We start from the raw sequence: 19,781 nt of genomic DNA, 5'->3' as shown, positions 1-19,781 counted from the left end.
AAAAAACTAAAATTGAAACAAGGAGAAAGCAGCCCTGCAGAGCAGGGAGTGTCTTGCCTCCTTGGACACTAAGCAAAAACTGGCAGTCTCTCTCTCCAGGCTGAGGGTATAGCTGTGGAGGAGGGGCTTAACAGTCTTCACTTAGTGTCACGCCTCCTAGGGAGATGAGCTATACCCAAGGTCTTCTGTGTCCCCCAAGGAAACTGGGCGAGAAAATAGGAATTCCACTGCAGCTGGTGAATACCTTCACAAGGGCCTCGTGTATTGTATGACCGATGGCGTCCACATTCTTCCCCATCTTGTGGGACAGTGAGCTGTATATAGGATCTTCTTTAGGTAGCAGCGGAGCGGAGAGGTTCTTCCTTTCCTGAACTCCCTACAGAAAGAGATTAAAGGGGTTGTCAACAATAAAAAATGGCTGCTGTATTCCAAAAACAGCAGCACACCTGTCCATGGGTTGTGCCTGGTAGCGCAGGTCATCTCCATTGAAGTGAAAGGATCTTAAAAGCTCCATGTCTTAATATATATTTTAGAGCGACTGGTGCTTCTTTCCTCTGATACAAGGCTCCAAATTCTCTGCATAGACAGAGTCTAATAATAAATTCTCTCTGACAGCAGCCACCACTAGAGGGCGCTTACTGCATAGTCTACAATGTATGAACAGTATGCAGAAAACTCCCTCTAGTAGTGGCTGCAGGCAGAGAAAATTTCAATATTTGACTCCTTGTCTATGAAGGGGATTTGGGGCCATGACCTCTAAATGTTATACAAATATAATATATAAATATACGTGTGTGTTTGTAATAAAATTATTCAGGACAGAGATTTGGACCTATTCAGGTAACATAGAAAAATGGGTGGACGTTCACTTAATGGGACTGTCCAGGATTATAAAAACATGGCTGCTTCTTTTTTCCCCACCCAAAATAGTGCCACACCTGTCCATAGCTCAACTCTATAAACTTCAGCAAGTGTATTTAAAAAAACAAAACAGTAATATTTTTCTAATCCTAATCCCATTTAAATCAGCCATACAACTGCATCAATCCCTTTATTTTCCCAATCGGTAGGTTAAATGGTCATGTCCAATGGACAGGACTGCAAGCCTCAGAATTTCATTTATATGACAGCAAGCAGAGATCCTGAATAAAAACTGTGATACCCATTTTTTATAATTAGAAAGTTGCACAACTTTTCATTACACAAAAAAACAGGCATATAAAATGGGGAAACCCCCTCTGACAATAACCTATATCTACAGGACTAGAGGCAGCTTCAGACCCAATGAGGGGCCCCTGCTCCTGTTTATGTAGGAGCACCATTTCCTACACCTCGCTAACCTTATGTCAAAAGGTTAAAGTTCATACCCGAAGGTGCTGAAAAGCATGAATGCTGAAAGGAAGCGCTATGATGCTGGTGCAGTCGGGCTGCTTCAGGTCTGGAGGTATGGGGCTATGTAAATCCACGTAATCTTCTGGGCTGCAAAACATGAAGTGATGGAAACATTTTTTAAAGAAATCCATAAAAATGACATTTTGCTAAAAACAAAGATAAATGTAATTCCACATTTCCTAGAGATTTTTTTTTTATCATTTTAAAGGAGTGCTCCCAACTCATTCACGGCATATCCAAAAAGGACAGGACATAGATAGCTAAGAGATGCGGGTCCCAACGCCGTCTGAGAACGGTGGTCACCTGACCATGGAGTGGACGGAACAGGAAGCTGAAAACGCCATTCATGGTGCAGTGGCCGTGCTGCGGTACTGCAGCATCGGTCAGTGGACGAAGCTTTCTGCTTCCGGCTCTGTCCACAGAGGCTGCTCATCGACCCCCACCGACCTGATATTGAGGACCTGTCCTGAGGAAAGGTCATCAATTTCTAGAATCCAGAAAAAAAAAAAAAAAAAAAAAAAAAACAACTGTCCAGCAGTATTCCACTTTCTTTATACATGGCTGACAGTGGATTTAAAATAAAGAAGCGATGCTCATCGTCCCTGATGAAACCATTCCGGCTCCAGTCCCACCTCCACTGGTTCAGCACCCCCCAGGAAACACCTGTTTAGCCAATCCCAGTCCATAGCAGTGAAACTCCTCAGCCAGTGATTCATGCCCTTCACCGATTTTCCCGGCACAGTGGCCCTGGCTGCGCATGCACTGTGGTCCCATTTTTGTGGCCAAGAGACCAGGGGCACCACTGAGTAGGGAGATGTAGTGAAAACCAGCGCTGCACCCCCTTCCTTCCCAGAATCCCAAGAAGGAACCTGAGAAAAAGGGGGGTGCTGTAAGACTGCACGCCACCTCGACATTACAAAGCAAATGGAGGAGCAGGGATAGACCCTGTACCTAATATTCTTGTCCTCCAGTGGCATGTACGTCCCATCATACAAGTCCATGTCACCCAGGGGCACTTTGGCCAGGACACAGTCGGGATCATCTTTGTAGTGTCTCTGTTCCAGCCCCGTGTCCCGATCTTCATTCTCCTCGATGTGAATTTTCTGAGCTACAAGGTGTTTCTGCAGAGATGAGACACGGACAGATGAGAAGCAAGAAAGGCAAAGTCCGAAGAGACAAAAGACAGCGGGGAGAAGAGTCACCTCCAAATCCTTCAGGTAGCCAACGGTGGTCTCCTGTCTCATGAGGATCACTAAGTCGTGAGGGTGCTTCAAGTTCATGGGCGAATCCACCTGTAAGACATGATCGATATAAAACCGATGCAGGAGAAGAAAAGCGATGCAACCAGTGATGTGGGAATGACTTCCCATGTACAAGGGGTAACGGAGAGCAAAAGAAACCAGACCTGATCATAACGCACATTTCTACATTGTCTAGAAAAAATAAATAAAACAGCCCATCAATATCTGACTGGCAGGAAAAAGACACCGCACACCTCCACCGGTCAGCAGCGGCAGAGTAACTCCGGGGACAGGAATACACAACTGCGTCCATTGCTGCAGTGGAGAGTTCAGTGGGAGCAGCTACAGTTACCAGTACAGAAATGGAGGGAGCGGTGTAATTCTGTAATACAGCAGGAGAGAGGGGTGAAAGAGGCCTCCTGATTAGATATAGATGGCCTACCCGAGAATAACCTATAAAACCATAGGAGGCAGTATTATAGTAGTTATATTCTTGTACATAGGAGCAGTATTATAGTAGTTATATTCTTGTACATAGGAGGCAGTATTATAGTAGTTATATTCTTGTACATAGGAGCAGTATTATAGTAGTTATATTCTTGTACATAGGGGGCAGTATTATAGTAGTTATATTCTTGTACATAGGAGCAGTATTATAGTAGTTATATTCTTGTACATAGGAGCAGTATTATAGTAGTTATATTCTTGTACATAGGAGCAGTATTATAGTAGTTATATTCTTGTACATAGGAGCAGTATTATAGTAGCTATATTCTTGTACATAGGAGCAGTATTATAGTAGTTATATTCTTGCACATAGGAGGCAATATTATAGTAGTCATATTCTTGTACATAGGAGGCAGTATTATAGTAGTCATATTCTTCTACATAGGAGGCAGTATTATAGTAGTCATATTCTTCTACATAGGAGGCAGTATTATAGTAGTCATATTCTTCTACATAGGAGGCAGTATTATAGTAGTCATATTCTTCTACATAGGAGGCAGTATTATAGTAGTCATATTCTTCTACATAGGAGGCAGTATTATAGTAGTCATATTCTTCTACATAGGAGGCAGTATTATAGTAGTCATATTCTTCTACATAGGAGGCAGTATTATAGTAGTTATATTCTTGTACATAGGGGGCAGTATTATAGTAGTTATATTCTTGTACATAGGAGCAGTTTTATAGTAGTTATATTCCTGTACATAGGAGCAGTATTATAGTCGTTATATTCTTGTACATAGGAGCAGTATTATAGTAGTTATATTCTTGTACATAGGAGCAGTATTATAGTAGTTATATTCTTGTACATAGGAGCAGTATTATAGTAGTTATATTCTTGTACATAGGAGCAGTATTATAGTAGTTATATTCTTGTACATAGGAGCAGTATTATAGTAGTTATATTCTTGTACATAGGAGCAGTATTATAGTAGTTATATTCTTGTACATAGGAGCAGTATTATAGTAGTTATATTCTTGTACATAGGAGCAGTATTATAGTAGTTATATTCTTGTACATAGGAGCAGTATTATAGTAGTTATATTCTTGTACATAGGAGCAGTATTATAGTAGTTATATTCTTCTACATAGGAGCAGTATTATAGTAGTTATATTCCTGTACATAGGAGCAGTATTATAGTAGTTATATTCCTGTACATAGGAGCAGTATTATAGTAGCTATATTCTTGTACATAGGAGCAGTATTATAGTAGTTATATTCTTGCACATAGGAGCAATACTATGGTTTATAGACAACCCATTTCCTCTCATTTTGAAAGATGCTTCTGGAAAATCTGATACACTGCATTAAGCCTAGTGCTGTGTCTGGGGGGTGCGGTACATACATTTTTTTAAAAACACTAAAGACATAAGTCATGCTTTGCGCCCTAAGGCATTACACAGCTTTTCCTGGAGCGTCCCTTTAAGGGTAGTCTCTCACACAGATTTTTGTAGAAGTTTTTGGTTCAGTTGTTTTGAAAAGAGTGAATGGTGTAACTTTTAAATCAGTCCAATTAATAATAGTCCCTTAAGGTGTATCAAGACAAAAACATTGTTTGGCTGCTCAGAGTACTCAATAAACCTCTAGCATAAAGGTGCACGGAGGCACCAAAAGAATAATAACCGATAGTCTGTAACCTGTCGTGATCTTACTGCCTCAACAGTCGCACCGGCCCACAGGATTGGCGGTATCCTTATTTATCACAAGGTTTCACCATGTTCTGGCAAGTGCCTTATATCCAAGGTACTTGCACAGGCCCTGCATATGGGAGTGGAGCTTAAACTTTGAGCTACCACATCTATTCAACCATCCGGAATTATCTTTCTGGCACCTATGTACAGTCATGTCCATAAATATTGGGACATCAACACAATGCTAACATTTTTGGCTCTATAAACCACAATGGATTTAAAATGAAATACACAAGATGTGCTTTACCTGCAGACTGTCAGCTTTAATTTGAGGGTATTGACATCCAAATCCGGTGAACGGTGCAGGAATTACAACAGTTTGCATATGTGCCTCCCACTCGTTAAGGGACCAAAAGTAATGGGACAGAATAATCATCATAAATCAAACTTTCACTTTTTAATACTTGGTTGCAAATCCTTTGCAGTCAATTACAGCCTGAAGTCTGGAACGCATAGACATCACCAGACGCTGGGTCTCATCCCTGGTGATGCTCTGCCAGGCCTCTACTGCAACTGTCTTCAGTTCCTGCTTGTTCTTGGGGCATTTTCCCTTCAGTTTTGTCTTCAGCAAGTGAAATGCTCAATCGGATTCAGGTCCGGTGATTGGCTTGGCCATTGCATAACATTCCACTTCTTTCCCTTAAAAAAACTCTTTGGTTGCTTTTGCAGTATGCTTTGGGTCATTGTCCATCTGCACTGTGAAGCGCCGTCCAATGAGTTCTGAAGCATTTGGCTGAATATGAGCAGATAATATTGCCCGAAACACTTCAGAATTCATCCTGCTGCTTTTGTCAGCAGTCACATCATCAATAAATACAAGAGAAGCAGTTCCATTGGCAGCCATACATGACCACGCCATGACACTACCACCACCATGCTTCACTGATGAGGTGGTATGCTTAGGATCATGAGCAGTTCCTTTCCTTCTCCATACTCTTCTCTTCCCATCACTCTGGTACAAGTTGATCTTGGTCTCATCCGTCCATAGGATGTTGTTCCAGAACTGTGAAGGCTTTTTTAGATGTCGTTTGGTAAACTCTAATCTGGCCTTCCTGTTTTTGAGGCTCACCAATGGTTTACATCTTGTAGTGAACCCTCTGTATTCACTCTGGTGAAGTCTTCTCTTGATTGTTGACTTTGACACACATACACCTACCTCCTGGAGAGTGTTCTTGATCTGGCCAACTGTTGTGAAGGGTGTTTTCTTCACCAAGGAAAGAATTCTTCAGTCATCCACCACAGTTGTTTTCCGTGGTCTTCCAGGTATTTTGGTGTTGCTGAGCTCACCGCTGCGTTCCTTCTTTTTAAGAATGTTCCAAACAGTTGTTTTGGCCACTCCTAATGTTTTTGCTATCTCTCTGATGGGTTTGTTGTGTTTTTCAGCCTAATGATGGCTTGCTTCACTGATAGTGACAGCTCTTTGGATCTCATCTTGAGAGTTGACAGCAACAAATTCCAGATGCAAATAGCAGACTGGAAATGACCTCTGGACCTTTTATCTGCTCATTGTAATTGGGATAATGAGGGAATAACACACACCTGGCCATGGAACCGCTGAGAAGGCAATTGTCCCATTACTTTTGGTCCCTTAACAAGTGGGAGGCACATATGCAAACTGCTGTAATTCCTGCACCGTTCACCTGATTTGGATGTAAATACCCTCAAATTAAAGCTGACAGTCTGCAGGTAAAGCACATCTTGTTCGTTTCATTTCAAATCCATTGTGGTGGTGTATAGAGCCAAACATGTTAGAATTGTGTCCATGCCCCAATATTTATGGACCTGACTGTATGTAGTGTACTAGAATCTATTTGTACATTTATCTAACCTTTCTGCCCTTCTGGATTTTATTTATTTTTTACCTGTCCAGTACATGTTTCCCCTGATGAGAGTTAAATCCAAACATGCATGTATGGACTAGCTGCACTAGGGCACTATAGGGCCAAGTAGCTTGAGGGCAAGGTTCCGGACGGGGTCGTTCTTCTTAGGACGGGTGCTCTGTGGCTAGGTCATTAGGGCCAGCACAGCACCCGTACCCTAGGGCTGTCTAGGGATCTAGCGCCCCTCTGTTTGCACCTGTCTGGTACTTGCTTTCTCTTTTAGGATCATACCTACTGCTGTGATTCTACAATGTCCGGATGAACCATATTATCTGGTAGGACTATCGGTTAATATTCTTTTGGTGCCGCCGTGCACCTTTATGCTAGAGGTTTATTGAGTATTCTGAGCAGCCAAACAATGTTTTTGTCTTGTTATTATTATTATTCACTGCGCAGGAGACGCTGAAGCCGCCGCATTGAAGGCTATGGGACGCAGGCGCACTACGATTCCGGCGAGTGAGGGTGCCGGGTAAGGTATCCGGCGCACGCGCAGAAGCGCCAAGTGAAGCCGATGCCCATACGTTTCTATTCGGCATGCGCGGGATCTCGCAGCATCAGGGACTGGAAAAGCCACCCAGCGCAGTGAATAATAATGAGCTGGGCGGCGCTAGGAAACAGCAGTTGGGGCGCGGCTGGGCACAAATGCAGGAGAAAGACCGCCCCGTGGGCACAAAGGCAAGTTATTCACATATGAATATCAAGTTGATTTTACAGTGTTTGAAATGCGGACAGGGGGTACACTTATATGATTGGCATACACTTTATAAGACCTATGACAGCATATGAATATCTAAATATGTTTATAGGGCCTGTCAGTGTCCCTTTAAGGCCTTATGCACACGACCGTAGTTCGGGTCCGCATCCGAGCTGCAGTTCTGGCGGCTCAGGTGCGGACCCATTCACTTTAATGGGGCCTCCGCATCCTTTGCTCCGTTCCGTGGCCCCGCAAAAAAAAAAAATAGCATGTCCTATTCTTGTCCGCTTTCTGGGCCGCCCGTTTCGCAAATTGCGGACCGCAAAAAACGGAACGGTCGTGTGCATGAGGCCTAAGGGACTATTATTATTTGGACTGATTAAAAGTTACGTCTTAATAAGTATCACCATTCACTCTTTTCAGTTTCTGTAACCCATGGTGACGACATTATTAATTATCCATTGTTCTATTTTCGTATTCAGTTGTTTGGAGCCAAAGCTAGAAGTGAAATAAGGCTACTTTCACACTGGCGTTTCTGGATCCGCTTGTGAGATCAGTTTCAGGGCTCTCACAAGCGGCCCAAAACGGATCAGTTCAGCCCCAATGCGTTCTGAATGGATAAGGATCCGTTCAGAATGCATCAATTTGGCTGCGTTTGGTCTCCGTTGCGTTTTTTAGACGGTCACTAAAATGCAGCTTGCAGCGTTTTGGTGACCGTCTGACGATGCGGAGTCAAACGGATCCGTCCTGACTTACAATGTAAGTCAATGGGGACGGATCCGTTTTTCACTGACACCATATGGTGCAATTAAAAACGGATCCGCCCCCATTGACTTTCAATGTAAGTCAGGACGGATCCGTTTTGACTTAGACTTTTTTTTTTTCATGAATAATGCAAACGGATCCGTTATGAACGGATACAAGCGTTTGCATTATCGGTGCGGATCCGTCTGTGCAGATACAAGACGGATCCGAAGCAGACGCGAGTGTGCAAGTAACCTAAAGGAAGGACGTATACTTCTCCTTCCTGCTACATCTACTTCTGTCTTTGATGAAAAAAGTAAATAAAAAAATGCATAAATAAACTGCCACATAAATCTGTGTGCGACTCTGGCCTAACTAGGTCTTGGCTTGCCTTCCTTTACAATACCATTTTTGGAAGCTGTAGTGCAGCACAACCAAACCCCAGGGGGGGGGAGGGGGGGGGGGATCTGAGGGCGGAACGTCTTCTTCCCACTCCCTGCTCATTTTTATAAATTCCGGAAAGCCCCTTTGAAGGGATTGCATCTCAATAGCGATACGCCAATGTCCGAGATGACACAACCACTTTAATAGAAGTCAACATTTTTTAAGAGTTTTTGGTGACATTCTGTTTCATTTTCCATGTGACCATCTATACCGAATAGAGACTTTGCAGTTTTCACACCGAGCCTCACACTTATTATCCTCACAGGCAGGCTTACAATGCCCACATATAGATTACACAGGATCCACCATTCACAGTAAGTGACATCACAACTCATCTCCTCCCCCTCCCCGCACAATGACCTTTCCACAAGTCACAGAGCATGCCCACAACACTCTCCTATTGAAGGCTATGAATATGGTACGTTCACTGTGGGCTCCCTAAATGCAGTCAATGGCACTTCAGGTAAGATGGCCGTCTCCATGATCATGTGCACACAAGAAAAGAAAAAAAAAATACAACCAGAAAGTAAAAAACAGATGACAAAAAAATTAAAAGTTTCACAGTCTAGTTTTAATTAGTGGAAAAAAAGGAGACTTTTGTATTACTTACCAGTAAAGTCTCTTTCTCGCTCTTCCTTGGGGGACACAGGAAACCATGGGTATAGCTTTGCTCCCTAGGAGGCGTGACACTAAGCGAAAGCTGTAAGCCCCTCCTCCATCAGCTATACCCTTCAGCCTGGAGAAGAGACTGCCAGTTGCGTGTCCAAGTAGTGAAAGATAACCACCAACCGGAAAAAGAACTGTCGAGCCCCAACTGGGGCAACCAAGCTGGAACCACAACTGTAACCCAAATGAAGGGCGGGTGCTGTGTCCCCCAAGGAAGAGCGAGAAAGAGACTTTACTGGTAAGTAATACAAAAGTCTTATTTTCTCGCCCATATTCCTTGGGGGACACAGGAAACCATGGGACGTTCCAGAGCAGTCCCAGAAGGGAGGGACCAGAACAAACTCAACCAACGCCAGAGGCATCAATCAACTGCCGCCTGCAACACCAGACGGCCTAAAGCAGCGTCAGCCGACGCATGAGTATGCACCCTGTAGAACTTGGTGAAGGTGTGCAAGGAGGACCAAGTGGCCGCCTTGCAAATCTGCTCCGAAGAAGCCCGATTTCTCTGAGCCCAGGAAGCCCCGACCGCTCTAGTGGAGTGAGCGGTAACACCAAGGGGAGGAACCCTGCCCTTGGCGAGATAAGCCTCAGTAACAGCCATCTTGACAAAACGAGCGATAGCAACTTTGGATGCCGCCATCCCTCTGCGCGACCCTTCCGGGACCACAAAGAGCGAGTCAGTATGCCTGAAAGAGCTGGTTACTTCCAGGTAAATCTTGAGCGCCCTGACAACGTCCAGGCGATGAAGCTTCCTCTCCCGCGGATGGGAAGGGGAAGGACACAAAGAGGGGAGAACGATGTCCTCGTTCAGATGAAAGGCGGAGACCACCTTAGGAAGGAAGGAAGGGACCGGACGAAGAACCACCTTGTCCTGGTGGAACACTAGGAAAGGTTCCAGACAGGAGAGTGCAGCCAATTCGGACACCCTCCGAAGAGAGGTGATGGCTACAAGGAAAATAACCTTGCAGGACAGAAGTCGCAAGGAAACCGTCCGCAGAGGCTCGAAAGGAGAAGCCTGGAGCGCTGAGAGAACCAGGTTCAGGTCCCAGGGCGGTACCGGAGGGCGATACGGGGGAACCGCGTGAGCCACGCCCTGAAGGAAGGTCTTGACAGGACCAAGGGGGGCCAGTGGGCGCTGAAACAAAATGGACAGCGCAGATACCTGACCCTTCAAAGAACTAAGGCCTAGACCTTGGGCCAGTCCGCTCTGCAGGAAGGACAAAACGGTGGGGAGAGAAAAGCGGAGCGGAGGAATCCCCAGATCGGCACAGAACCCCAAAAAAGTCCTCCAGGTCCTATAATAGATCCTAGAAGAGGACGGCTTACGGGCGCGGATCATGGTGCGGACGACATCCGCAGAAAAACCCCTACGTGTCAGGACGGTGGTCTCAACAACCACGCCGTCAAACGTAGGGACCCTAAACGCGGGTGGAAGATCGGTCCCTGAGAGAGAAGATCTTCCCTGGCGGGCAGTGGCCAGGGCGCGTCTGCCAGGAGCAGCATGAGGTCGGCATACCAAGACCGGCGGGGCCAGTCCGGAGCGACCAGAATCACCGAGACGCCTTCCGCCGCGATCTTCCGAAGGACCTTGGGCAGGAGAGGGATGGGAGGGAATATGTATGGGCGCGCGAAGCCTCGCCAAGGAAGAACGAGGGCGTCGGCTCCGCAAGCTCCCGGATCCCTGGCCCTGGACAGATAGGCGGGGACCTTGTGATTGAATTTTGAGGCCATGAGGTCCACGTCCGGAATGCCCCAACGAAGGCAAATGGCCTCGAATACCTCCGGGTGAAGAGACCACTCGCCGGGGTCGACGGTGGTGCGACTGAGGAAGTCCGCCGCCCAATTGTCCACCCCTGGAATAAAAATTGCAGATAGGGCCGGGACGTGGGCTTCCGCCCAACGGAGAATGCTGGTGACCTCCCGCATCGCTGCAGCGCTGCGAGTGCCCCCCTGGTGGTTTATGTACGCCACGGCCGTGGCGTTGTCTGATTGTACACGAACTGGATGACCCTTCAGCAGATGAGTCCAGTGTCGTAGAGACAGAAGGGCCGCTCTCAGTTCCAGGACATTGATCGAGAGTTTGGACTCCGATGGAGACCAAATGCCCTGGACGGATCGGGGAGGAAACACGCCTCCCCAGCCCGAGAGACTGGCATCGGTTGTAACCACCAACCAGTTGAGTGGCAGAAAGGACCTGCCCAGAAGAGGGGACTGTAACCACCAGCGGAGAGATGACCGCACCGGAGGCGACAGATGGAAGGGATGATCCAGAGACTGCGGCGATTTGTCCCAGGAGGAGAGGATCGCCCGTTGGAGAGGGCGGGAGTGAAACTGCGCAAATGGGATCGCCTCGAAGCAGGCAACCATCTGCCCCAATACCCGCATGCAGAAGCGGAAGGACGGTCGACGGTGGAGAAGGAGACCCCGAACCGCCCCACGGAGGATCAGACGTTTTTCCGAGGGAAGACGTACCTCCGCCGCTCCCGTGTCTAAAAGCATCCCCAGGAAGACCAGTTGTCTGGAGGGGGGAAGGGAGGACTTGGGGAAGTTGATGACCCAACCAAACCTCGCCAGAGTCTCTGGAGTGAGATCCACGCTGGCAACCGCTTGAGAAAGGGACGGAGCCTTGATGAGGATATCGTCCAAGTACGGTAGCAGAAAAACACCCCTGGAACGGAGTAAGGCTAAAACCGGGGCCAGGACCTTGGTGAACACCCGGGGGGCTGTTGCCAGTCCAAAGGGAAGGGCGACAAATTGGAAGTGGAGGTCCCCCACGGCGAATCGAAGGAAGCGATGGTGACACTGGGCTACCGGAACATGGAGGTAGGCATCCTGTATATCGATGGAAGACATGAAATCTCCCCGCTCCAGGGAAGCCACCGCGGAGCGTAGGGACTCCATCCGAAACCGTCGAAGGAGGAGAAAACGGTTGAGCTTTTTGAGGTCCAAAATGGGCCGCACCGAACCTCCCTTCTTGGGAACTACAAAGAGGTTCGAGTAGAACCCTTGGAATCTTTCCTCTAGAGGAACGGGGGTAATCACCCCCCTGTCCAATAAAGCTTGAACGGCCGCGGAGAACGCGGCCGCGTCTTTCGGGTCTCGCGTGGGGCGGGAGCGAAAGAACCGATCCGGAGGGAAGGATGCAAATTCGATTTTGTATCCGGAGGACACAATTTCGAGGGCCCAGGCGTCGGAGACGTGAGCCATCCAGACGTCCTTGAAAAGGAGGAGCCGGCCCCCCACCCGGGTGGGTGGGGGCGCGCCTTCAGGCAGAGGACTGTTTTGCTGCGGGTGTGCGGGCAGCCTGCGGCTTGCGCCAGGAGGGCTGCGCCCGAAAAAACGGCTTCCTACGCTTGTCCTGGGGAGGAGCCGAAGCGGCAGCTGTGGTGGGAGCCCCAGAGGCCCTGCGGGAGGACCGAAAACGAGACGCACCAGGGCGTCCGCGGGGGGCGCCCCTGGCTTGGGGTTGAGGAAGATGGGTGCTTTTACCACCCGTGGCCTCTGAAATAAGTTCGTCTAAGCGGACCCCGAAAAGGCGGGAACCCGCAAACGGTAGCCCCGCCAAGGAACGTTTGGAGGCAGCGTCCGCTTTCCAGACCTTCAGCCAGAGCTCCCTCCTGACGGCAACTGCCAGGGCGGAGGAGCGCGCAATAAGGGCTCCCGCATCAAGGGAGGCCTCACAGACAAAATTCCCGGCCCGAATAATAAGCTGGGCCAAGGAACGTAGGTCCTGGATGGGGATGTCCGAGTCCAACTCCTGTTCCAGCTGCGTACCCCAAGCAGAGATTGCTTTCCCTGCCCAAGCAGAGGCAAAAACCGGTCTGAGGGCAGAACCGGAGGCAGCAAAAATGCCCTTGGACAGGGTCTCCATGCGACGGTCCTCCGCTGACTGAAGAGAGGACCCGTCGGGAACAGGGATGGCCGTGTTCTTTGACAGCCGGGCCACAGGGGGGTCTACCTTGGGTGGGGAAGACCAGGTGGCCACGACATCGGCTGGAAAAGGATAGCAAATGTCCAGCTTCTTTGGGTTGACAAAACGGGCGTCCGGGCGAGCCCAAGCCTTAGACACCACGGAGGAGAAATCAGAGTGGATTGGAAAGACTTTTGAGGCCTGCTTGGGTCTGATAAAGGAGACGCTAGCTGCGTCCGAGCTAGGGGGGTCATCCTGCACCTTAAAGGTGTCACGTATATCAGAGATGAGTTGACCCATCGCTGAGGCTAGCTTGGACGGCAGGGCCGAGTCCATTTCCAAATCTGAAGCCGCCAATTCACCTTCAGAGAGCGAATCCTTTGGAGAGGAGAGGCTCGTCTGGGTGCGCACGCGTGGCGGGGAGAGGGAGGCATCCGAGGAGGAGGCTCGCTCTACTCTAATACGCTTCTGAGAGTGCCTAGCTCGGGAGGGGTCACTAGGAGAGGATGAACCCGCTGCAGCGGCAGAAGCAGTGGACCCGGAGGGCGCGACAGTCAGAGTGGCGTCCTGCGGGGTAGGTGGCCTGTCTATTAGGCGGCCCACGACATGAGTGAGGCTTTCCACGGCCTGGGACAGGGATCTAGCCCAGTCAGGCGGGTCAGAGAAAGCAGGGAGCGACACAGCGGGCGACTGAGGCTGCGGTGGAGCTCGGCATGCAGTACAGTGCGGATCAGACTGCCCCCGGGGAAAGGGTTCCCTACAAGCGGTACAGGCATGGTACCATGGCTTGGCGGCTGCAGAAGGGTCTGACATGGTGGAAAGATGTTGCACTTTAAAGCAACAGTACTGTGGCACGGAGGGGGTTAAACAGTCCTACCAGACCCGATGATACAAGCGGCAGCTGTAAGGGGAACAGACTGAGGAGGCTCTGGAGGAGAGGCAGCAGCACGGAGCTGAAAGGCTTCAGTATCGCACGGCAGAGAGATGAACCCGGAAGTAGCGGAGCGCAGCAGCACGGAGCTGAATGTGTAAGGAAGCTCCGCCCCCCCTCTGCCGCGCTGAAGCCGAGCAGAGCCGCGCGCGCGGCAAAATGATTTTAACCCCCAAGGATGTTGAAGTGCCGGCCATGACATGGCGCCGTTCATGCCAGGAAAAACGGCTCCCACCGCGCCTAGATGTAGCAGACGGCTTGCATGTCTGCAGCCGTCCCCTGTAAGGCAGCGTTCTAGGACCTGCCCAGATAGACTGCCCTCCACTATGCCCGGTAACGTCCCGATATGCGGGGGGGGGCGGGGGGGGTAGCAGTGGTCATGTAACAGTGGCCATGTTGGTAGCAGCGGTGGGAGGGAGGAAGGGGAGGCTGGAGCAGCCACTCTCACCATACGCTGTCTTCGCCCTCAGTCCATCCAGCGGGGGTCGCCCCTTCAGCTCCTGGCACCGCGGTGGCAGGAAGCCGGGGGAGGGACTTGGCGTGCGGGCGACCCTGAGCTGGCGGGACGCAGGGGAGCGAGGCTGCCCTGGTCCACCTTGTCTTCTGTGGGGGAGGCGGCAGTGCGGAATTACCGGCACTGGCGCAACTCAACCCCGGGAGAAACAGAGGGGTCCAATGCGCCTCTGTTGTCCCTGTAGGTAGAAAAAAACCGAGTTAAAAATAACAAATACGTAAAAAATAAAAATCATAGGATAACAACCCTGCATAAGCAGGGGGTGTCTTGCCTCCTTGGACACTAAGCAAAAACTGGCAGTCTCTTCTCCAGGCTGAAGGGTATAGCTGATGGAGGAGGGGCTTACAGCTTTCGCTTAGTGTCACGCCTCCTAGGGAGCAGAGCTATACCCATGGTTTCCTGTGTCCCCCAAGGAATATGGGCGAGAAATAAAAATCTCTTTAGGTCTCATGCACATGGCAGTAACCGTTTTTGTGGTCGGCAAATTATGGATCCGCAAAACATGGATACCGCCCCTGTGCCTTCCGTATTTTGTGGATCACCACGTCCTGCCCTCTGTCAGAACTGCCTATTCTTGTTCACAAAATGCACGAGGATAGGACAGGTTAAATTTTTTATTTTTTTTGCGCGGCCGTGGAACTGATATGAATAGGTCTGTATCCGATTTGCAAAAAAGGTGCATAGGATGCGGACCAAAACCTCGGCCCTGTACCCGTAGGAATTTCAATTTTGAAGTCCGCACCATGCCAACCGTTTGTGCAGATTTCACCCTTTTCAATTCAAGGGGTGAGGTCTGTGGCAAAACCGCATCAAAAACCACAAGTAAAACATGCAGTTTTGGATCCAGAATTGCAGGGGGAAAAAAAACTTAAATCTGTGCGGATTTTCTGTTCTGTAGACCAGCACCCATGTCAGGGTACCCTAAGGGGACATAATCATCTGCCCTCCTCATGGTCAGTGGCAGGCGCAGTAATGAGAATGCTGCACACCTGTGTAACATCATCCTCTGCAACTAAAGAATTCCAGTTATAATTCACTTACTGCAAGCAGAGATCTTCCAAAGCATAATAAATTAATACACAATACTGGAGAAAACTGTATAACCCAAAATACCTTCACCTTCCTGTCAGCGCCCTGTGCCTCCCCTCCGGCCCCCTGTCAGCGCCCCGTGCCTCCCCACCGCCCCCCCTGTCAGCACCCTGTGCCTCCCCAACGCCCCCCTGTCAGCGCCCTGTGCCTCCCCTCCGGCCCCCTGTCAGCGCTCTGTGCCTCCCCTCCGGCCCCCTGTCAGCGCCCTGTGCCTCCCCTTCGGCCCCCTGTCAGCGCCCTGTGCCTCCCCTTCGGCCCCCTGTCAGCGCCCTGTGCCTCCCCTCTGCCCCCCTGTCAGCGCCCTGTGCCTCCCCTCCGCCCCTTTGTCAGCGCCCCGTGCCTCCCCGCCGCCCCCCCTGGCAGCGCCCTGTGCCTCCCTTCCGCCTCCCCTGTCAGCACCCTGTGCCTCCCCTCCGGGTCCCCGTGCCTCCCCACCGCCCCCCTGTCAGCGCCCCGTGCCTCCCCTCCGGCCCCCTGCCTCCCCACCGCCCCCCCCTGTCAGCGCCCCGTGCCTCCCCTCCGCCTCCCCTGTCAGCGCCCTGTGCCTCCCCTCCGGCCCCCTGTCAGCGCCCTGTGCCTCCCCTCCGGCCCCCTGTCAGCGCCCTGTGCCTCCCCTCCGGCCCCCTGTCAGCGCCCTGTGCCTCCCCTCCGGCCCCCTGTCAGCGCCCTGTGCCTCCCCTCCGGCCCCCTGTCAGCGCCCTGTGCCTGCCCTCCGGGTCCCCGTGCCTCCCCACCGCCCCCCTGTCAGCGCCCTGTGCCTCCCTTCCGCCCCCCTGTCAGCGCCCTGTGCCTCCCTTCCGCCCCCCTGTCAGCGCCTGTGCCATCCTTCCGCCCCCCTGTCAGCGCCTGTGCCATCCTTCCGCCCCCCTGTCAGCGCCTGTGCCTCTGTCACCCCTCCAGGTCAGATGCCCTCTTACCTGTTGCTGGATTTTGCCGTCCTCAGTCACCACCCAGTGTGTTGTGGCCCCCGAGGGCCCCACTGTCCAGAGCAGAGAGAAAAGCACGAGCAGACAGGCCCAGCCTTGAGGGACCCGCACTACACCCGCCTGCGCTCCAGTCTCTGGGGGACATTGCGGCCCGAATCTGTTCTCCGCCATCTTTCCTGCTGACATCACTTCCGCCGCAACTCAACGGAAAAGGAAGCGCCTCGGCCGCCATCTTGGTAGAGGCAAGGTCCGCAGGAAACTCTAAAATAGAGGTGGTGACGGCGTAGTACAACAGGTCCCAGCAGAGTCAACGCCCGCTTGTCAGGAGATCTAGGCCAGGGCGAAACAGAACTCCTGTACGGTAACGGCAGGAAAATAGACGACTTCATGGGTGCGTGGTCGCATGACCCCACTCAGCCAGTCAGAAGCCCCGGAGAACATCATGTGATGTACTGTATGCGTTGTCCTTCAGGAAGGAATGACACGATTCTTTTCAGAGCAGCTCATTGGCTGAGAGGGATCATGTGATGCACGACTCCACATCACCATAGATTCCATTGTTGGGTGGGGGTGGAGACAGACTCTCCTAGGAGCCTATACATTCTAGGCACACCATGCTAATGACCCCCTATTGGACCAGAATGTGCTATTATATATGCCCCCGTTAAACCGTTCTTATGCATATTCTTGCTCCGCCAGGAGGATGAAAACAGTGTTTTTAGATGATTCTGTCCGTGATAATGCAGAAATGTGTATTTTCTTTCATGGAAACATCTATGTATACTATACCAAAACTCATAAGATATTTTTTTTTGGGAGAAAAAGAAAAGAAGGCGTTTTCAAGGGTTTTTCTATTAAGACAACTCATCCCCTGTCCACAGGATGTATGATCACTAGAACCACGACACGCATGCTCGTCCTCCAGCAACCCCATAGAGCGGAAGCGCACATGCATAATGGCCGCTCTATTCAGAAGAGGGAGTAGGGCCCCCATTCTCATCAATGGCTGTGCCCCCTGCAGTCGGACCCCCACCAATCAGACGCTTATCCCCTATCCTGTGGGTAGAGTATAAGTTCTCTTAATGGGGTCAGGCATTGGCTTACAGGGTATCTACCTGTAGGTGGCAGTGTAGACTTTCCTTTCCCAGGAAGCATTGCCTGAAAGGCTCTACATAAGAACCATTATTAGGCTATAACCTGGGCCTATATTCATGTCTGCAATGCGCAGCCCAACCGCTGGGCTCGTGACCCAAACTTACAGCATCCCATGCGGGTATGGCGCTAAGCTTCAAGTCATTTAACCCATGGTTAGAGTGGACGTCATGCCCATGTTCTGGCAGTCTGAACAAGGTGTATAAGGTTTATATACGACGGCCACAAACTCTCTAGCTCAACTGCAGGTCTAAGGCTGCGTTCACACGGGCGAGATTTCCGCGCGGGTTCAATGCAGTAGGTGAACGTATTGCACCCGCACTGAATCCCGACCCATTCATTTCTATGGGGCTGTGCACACGAGCGGTGATTTTCACGCATCACTTATGCGTTGCGTGAAAATCGCAGCATGCTCTCTATTCTGCGTTTTTCACGCAACGCAGGCCCCATAGAAGTGAATGGGGTTGCGTGAAAATCGCAAGCATCCGCAAGCAAGTGCGGATGCGGTGCGATTTTCATGCACCGTTGCTAGGAGACCATCGGGATGGAGACCCGATCATTATTATTTTCCCTTATAACATGGTTATAAGGGAAAATAATAGCATTCTGAATACAGAATGCTTAGTACAATAGCTCTGGAGGGGTTAAAAAAAAAAATATTAAACTCACCTTAATCCACTTGATCGCAGAGCCGGCATCTCCTTCTGCCTCCTTTGCTGAACAGGACCTGTGGTGACGTCACTCTGGTCATCACATGATCTTTTACCATGGTGATGGATCATGTGATGACCGGAGTGACGTCATCACAGGTCCTGTTCAACAAAGGAGACAGACGAGAAGCCGGACTGCATGATCAACTGGACTAAGGTGAGTTAAAAAAAAAAAAAAATTAACCCCTCCAGCGCTATTGTACTATGCATTCTGTATTCAGATTGCTATTATTTTCCCATATAACCATGTTTATAAGGGAAAATAATACAATCTACAGAACAACTAACCCAAGCCCGAACTTCTGTGAAGAAGTTCAGGTTTGGGTACCAAACATGCGCGATTTTTCTCACGCGAGTGCAAAACGCATTACAATGTTTTGCACTCGCACGGAAAAATCGTGGGTGTTCCCGTAACACACCCGCACATTTTCCCACAACGCCCGTGTGAACTCAGCCTAATGCTCCAAATGTATGGCACCGTCGATCCCTACAATGCAGTTTGGGTTATTAGACCGGCAGCGGAGCTGGGATCTGTACTGTAAGGCCTCATGCACACTAACATGGCCATTTTTTAGGTCTGCAAATCATGGATACCGGCCACGTGCATTCCACATTTTGCAGAACAGAATGTCCGGCCCTTAATAGAACAGTCCTATAAGACATGTTCCACGCGGCGTGCTGTCTGCATCTTTTGTGGCCCATTGAGGTGAATGGGTCCGCATCCGACCAGCAAAAAAATGTGGATCTGATGCGGACCAAGACAGCGGTCATGTGAATGAGGCAGAATACTGACATTATAATACACCTTCACACCTGTCTGAATGGGGTCTTAATGATTTTCTTCCTCCTTTCTCATATTTGGTTGTCGCCATAAGGATTTTAGGATTACCTTCGTTTTGGTTACTTACACAAGAAGCGTCATGTTTCTACATAACTAACAGAAGTGTAGGGATTGCCAAGCTGAAGGACCCCAGTTCCCATGACTCGCATGGTCGCAGCGGTCAGCCCGCCCCCCCCCACTGAGGATAGGTAGGATAACCCCTGGACACTAATATCTAGGCTGCGCCGACAGAGCTCACCACTCATGTATTACCAGGACGATTACACCATCACACCCAGAGGCTTTACACCTTATAAAACAAATTTATTCCAGCACATGGAATCCTTTACAGACCAAAAATGGAAGGGGGGGGGTAGGCAAAAACACACCATCCGATTCTGCAGAACAAAAACAGAAAACTGCAGCGTAACGCCATACATTTCCGGGCTTGTGAGACAAACCTAAAAA

At 50.0% G+C, this 19,781-nt stretch overlaps 1 protein-coding gene across 1 annotated transcript in view; it reads right to left on the bottom strand.

Moving 5' to 3' along the window:
• Positions 1-16,822, bottom strand: part of TTC17 (tetratricopeptide repeat domain 17) — a 61,166-nt gene extending 44,344 nt beyond the window's left edge. Inside the window, exons 1-5 of the mRNA XM_040410646.1 lie at positions 16,623-16,822; positions 2,595-2,684; positions 2,344-2,513; positions 1,368-1,479; positions 245-376 (exon numbers count right to left, since the gene is read on the bottom strand). Coding sequence (XP_040266580.1) covers positions 245-376; positions 1,368-1,479; positions 2,344-2,513; positions 2,595-2,684; positions 16,623-16,817 — 699 coding nt within the window. The 5' untranslated portion in view covers positions 16,818-16,822. The remainder of the gene's footprint in view (positions 1-244; positions 377-1,367; positions 1,480-2,343; positions 2,514-2,594; positions 2,685-16,622) is intronic.
• Positions 16,823-19,781: the final 2,959 nt, after the last annotated feature.

The sequence above is a fragment of the Bufo bufo genome, chromosome 10, assembly GCF_905171765.1.
Source record: "Bufo bufo chromosome 10, aBufBuf1.1, whole genome shotgun sequence".
Classification (NCBI taxonomy): Eukaryota; Metazoa; Chordata; class Amphibia; order Anura; family Bufonidae; genus Bufo; species Bufo bufo.
The sequence above is the reverse complement of the archived record's forward strand: the minus strand, read 5'-3'. Positions and strand labels throughout refer to the sequence as shown.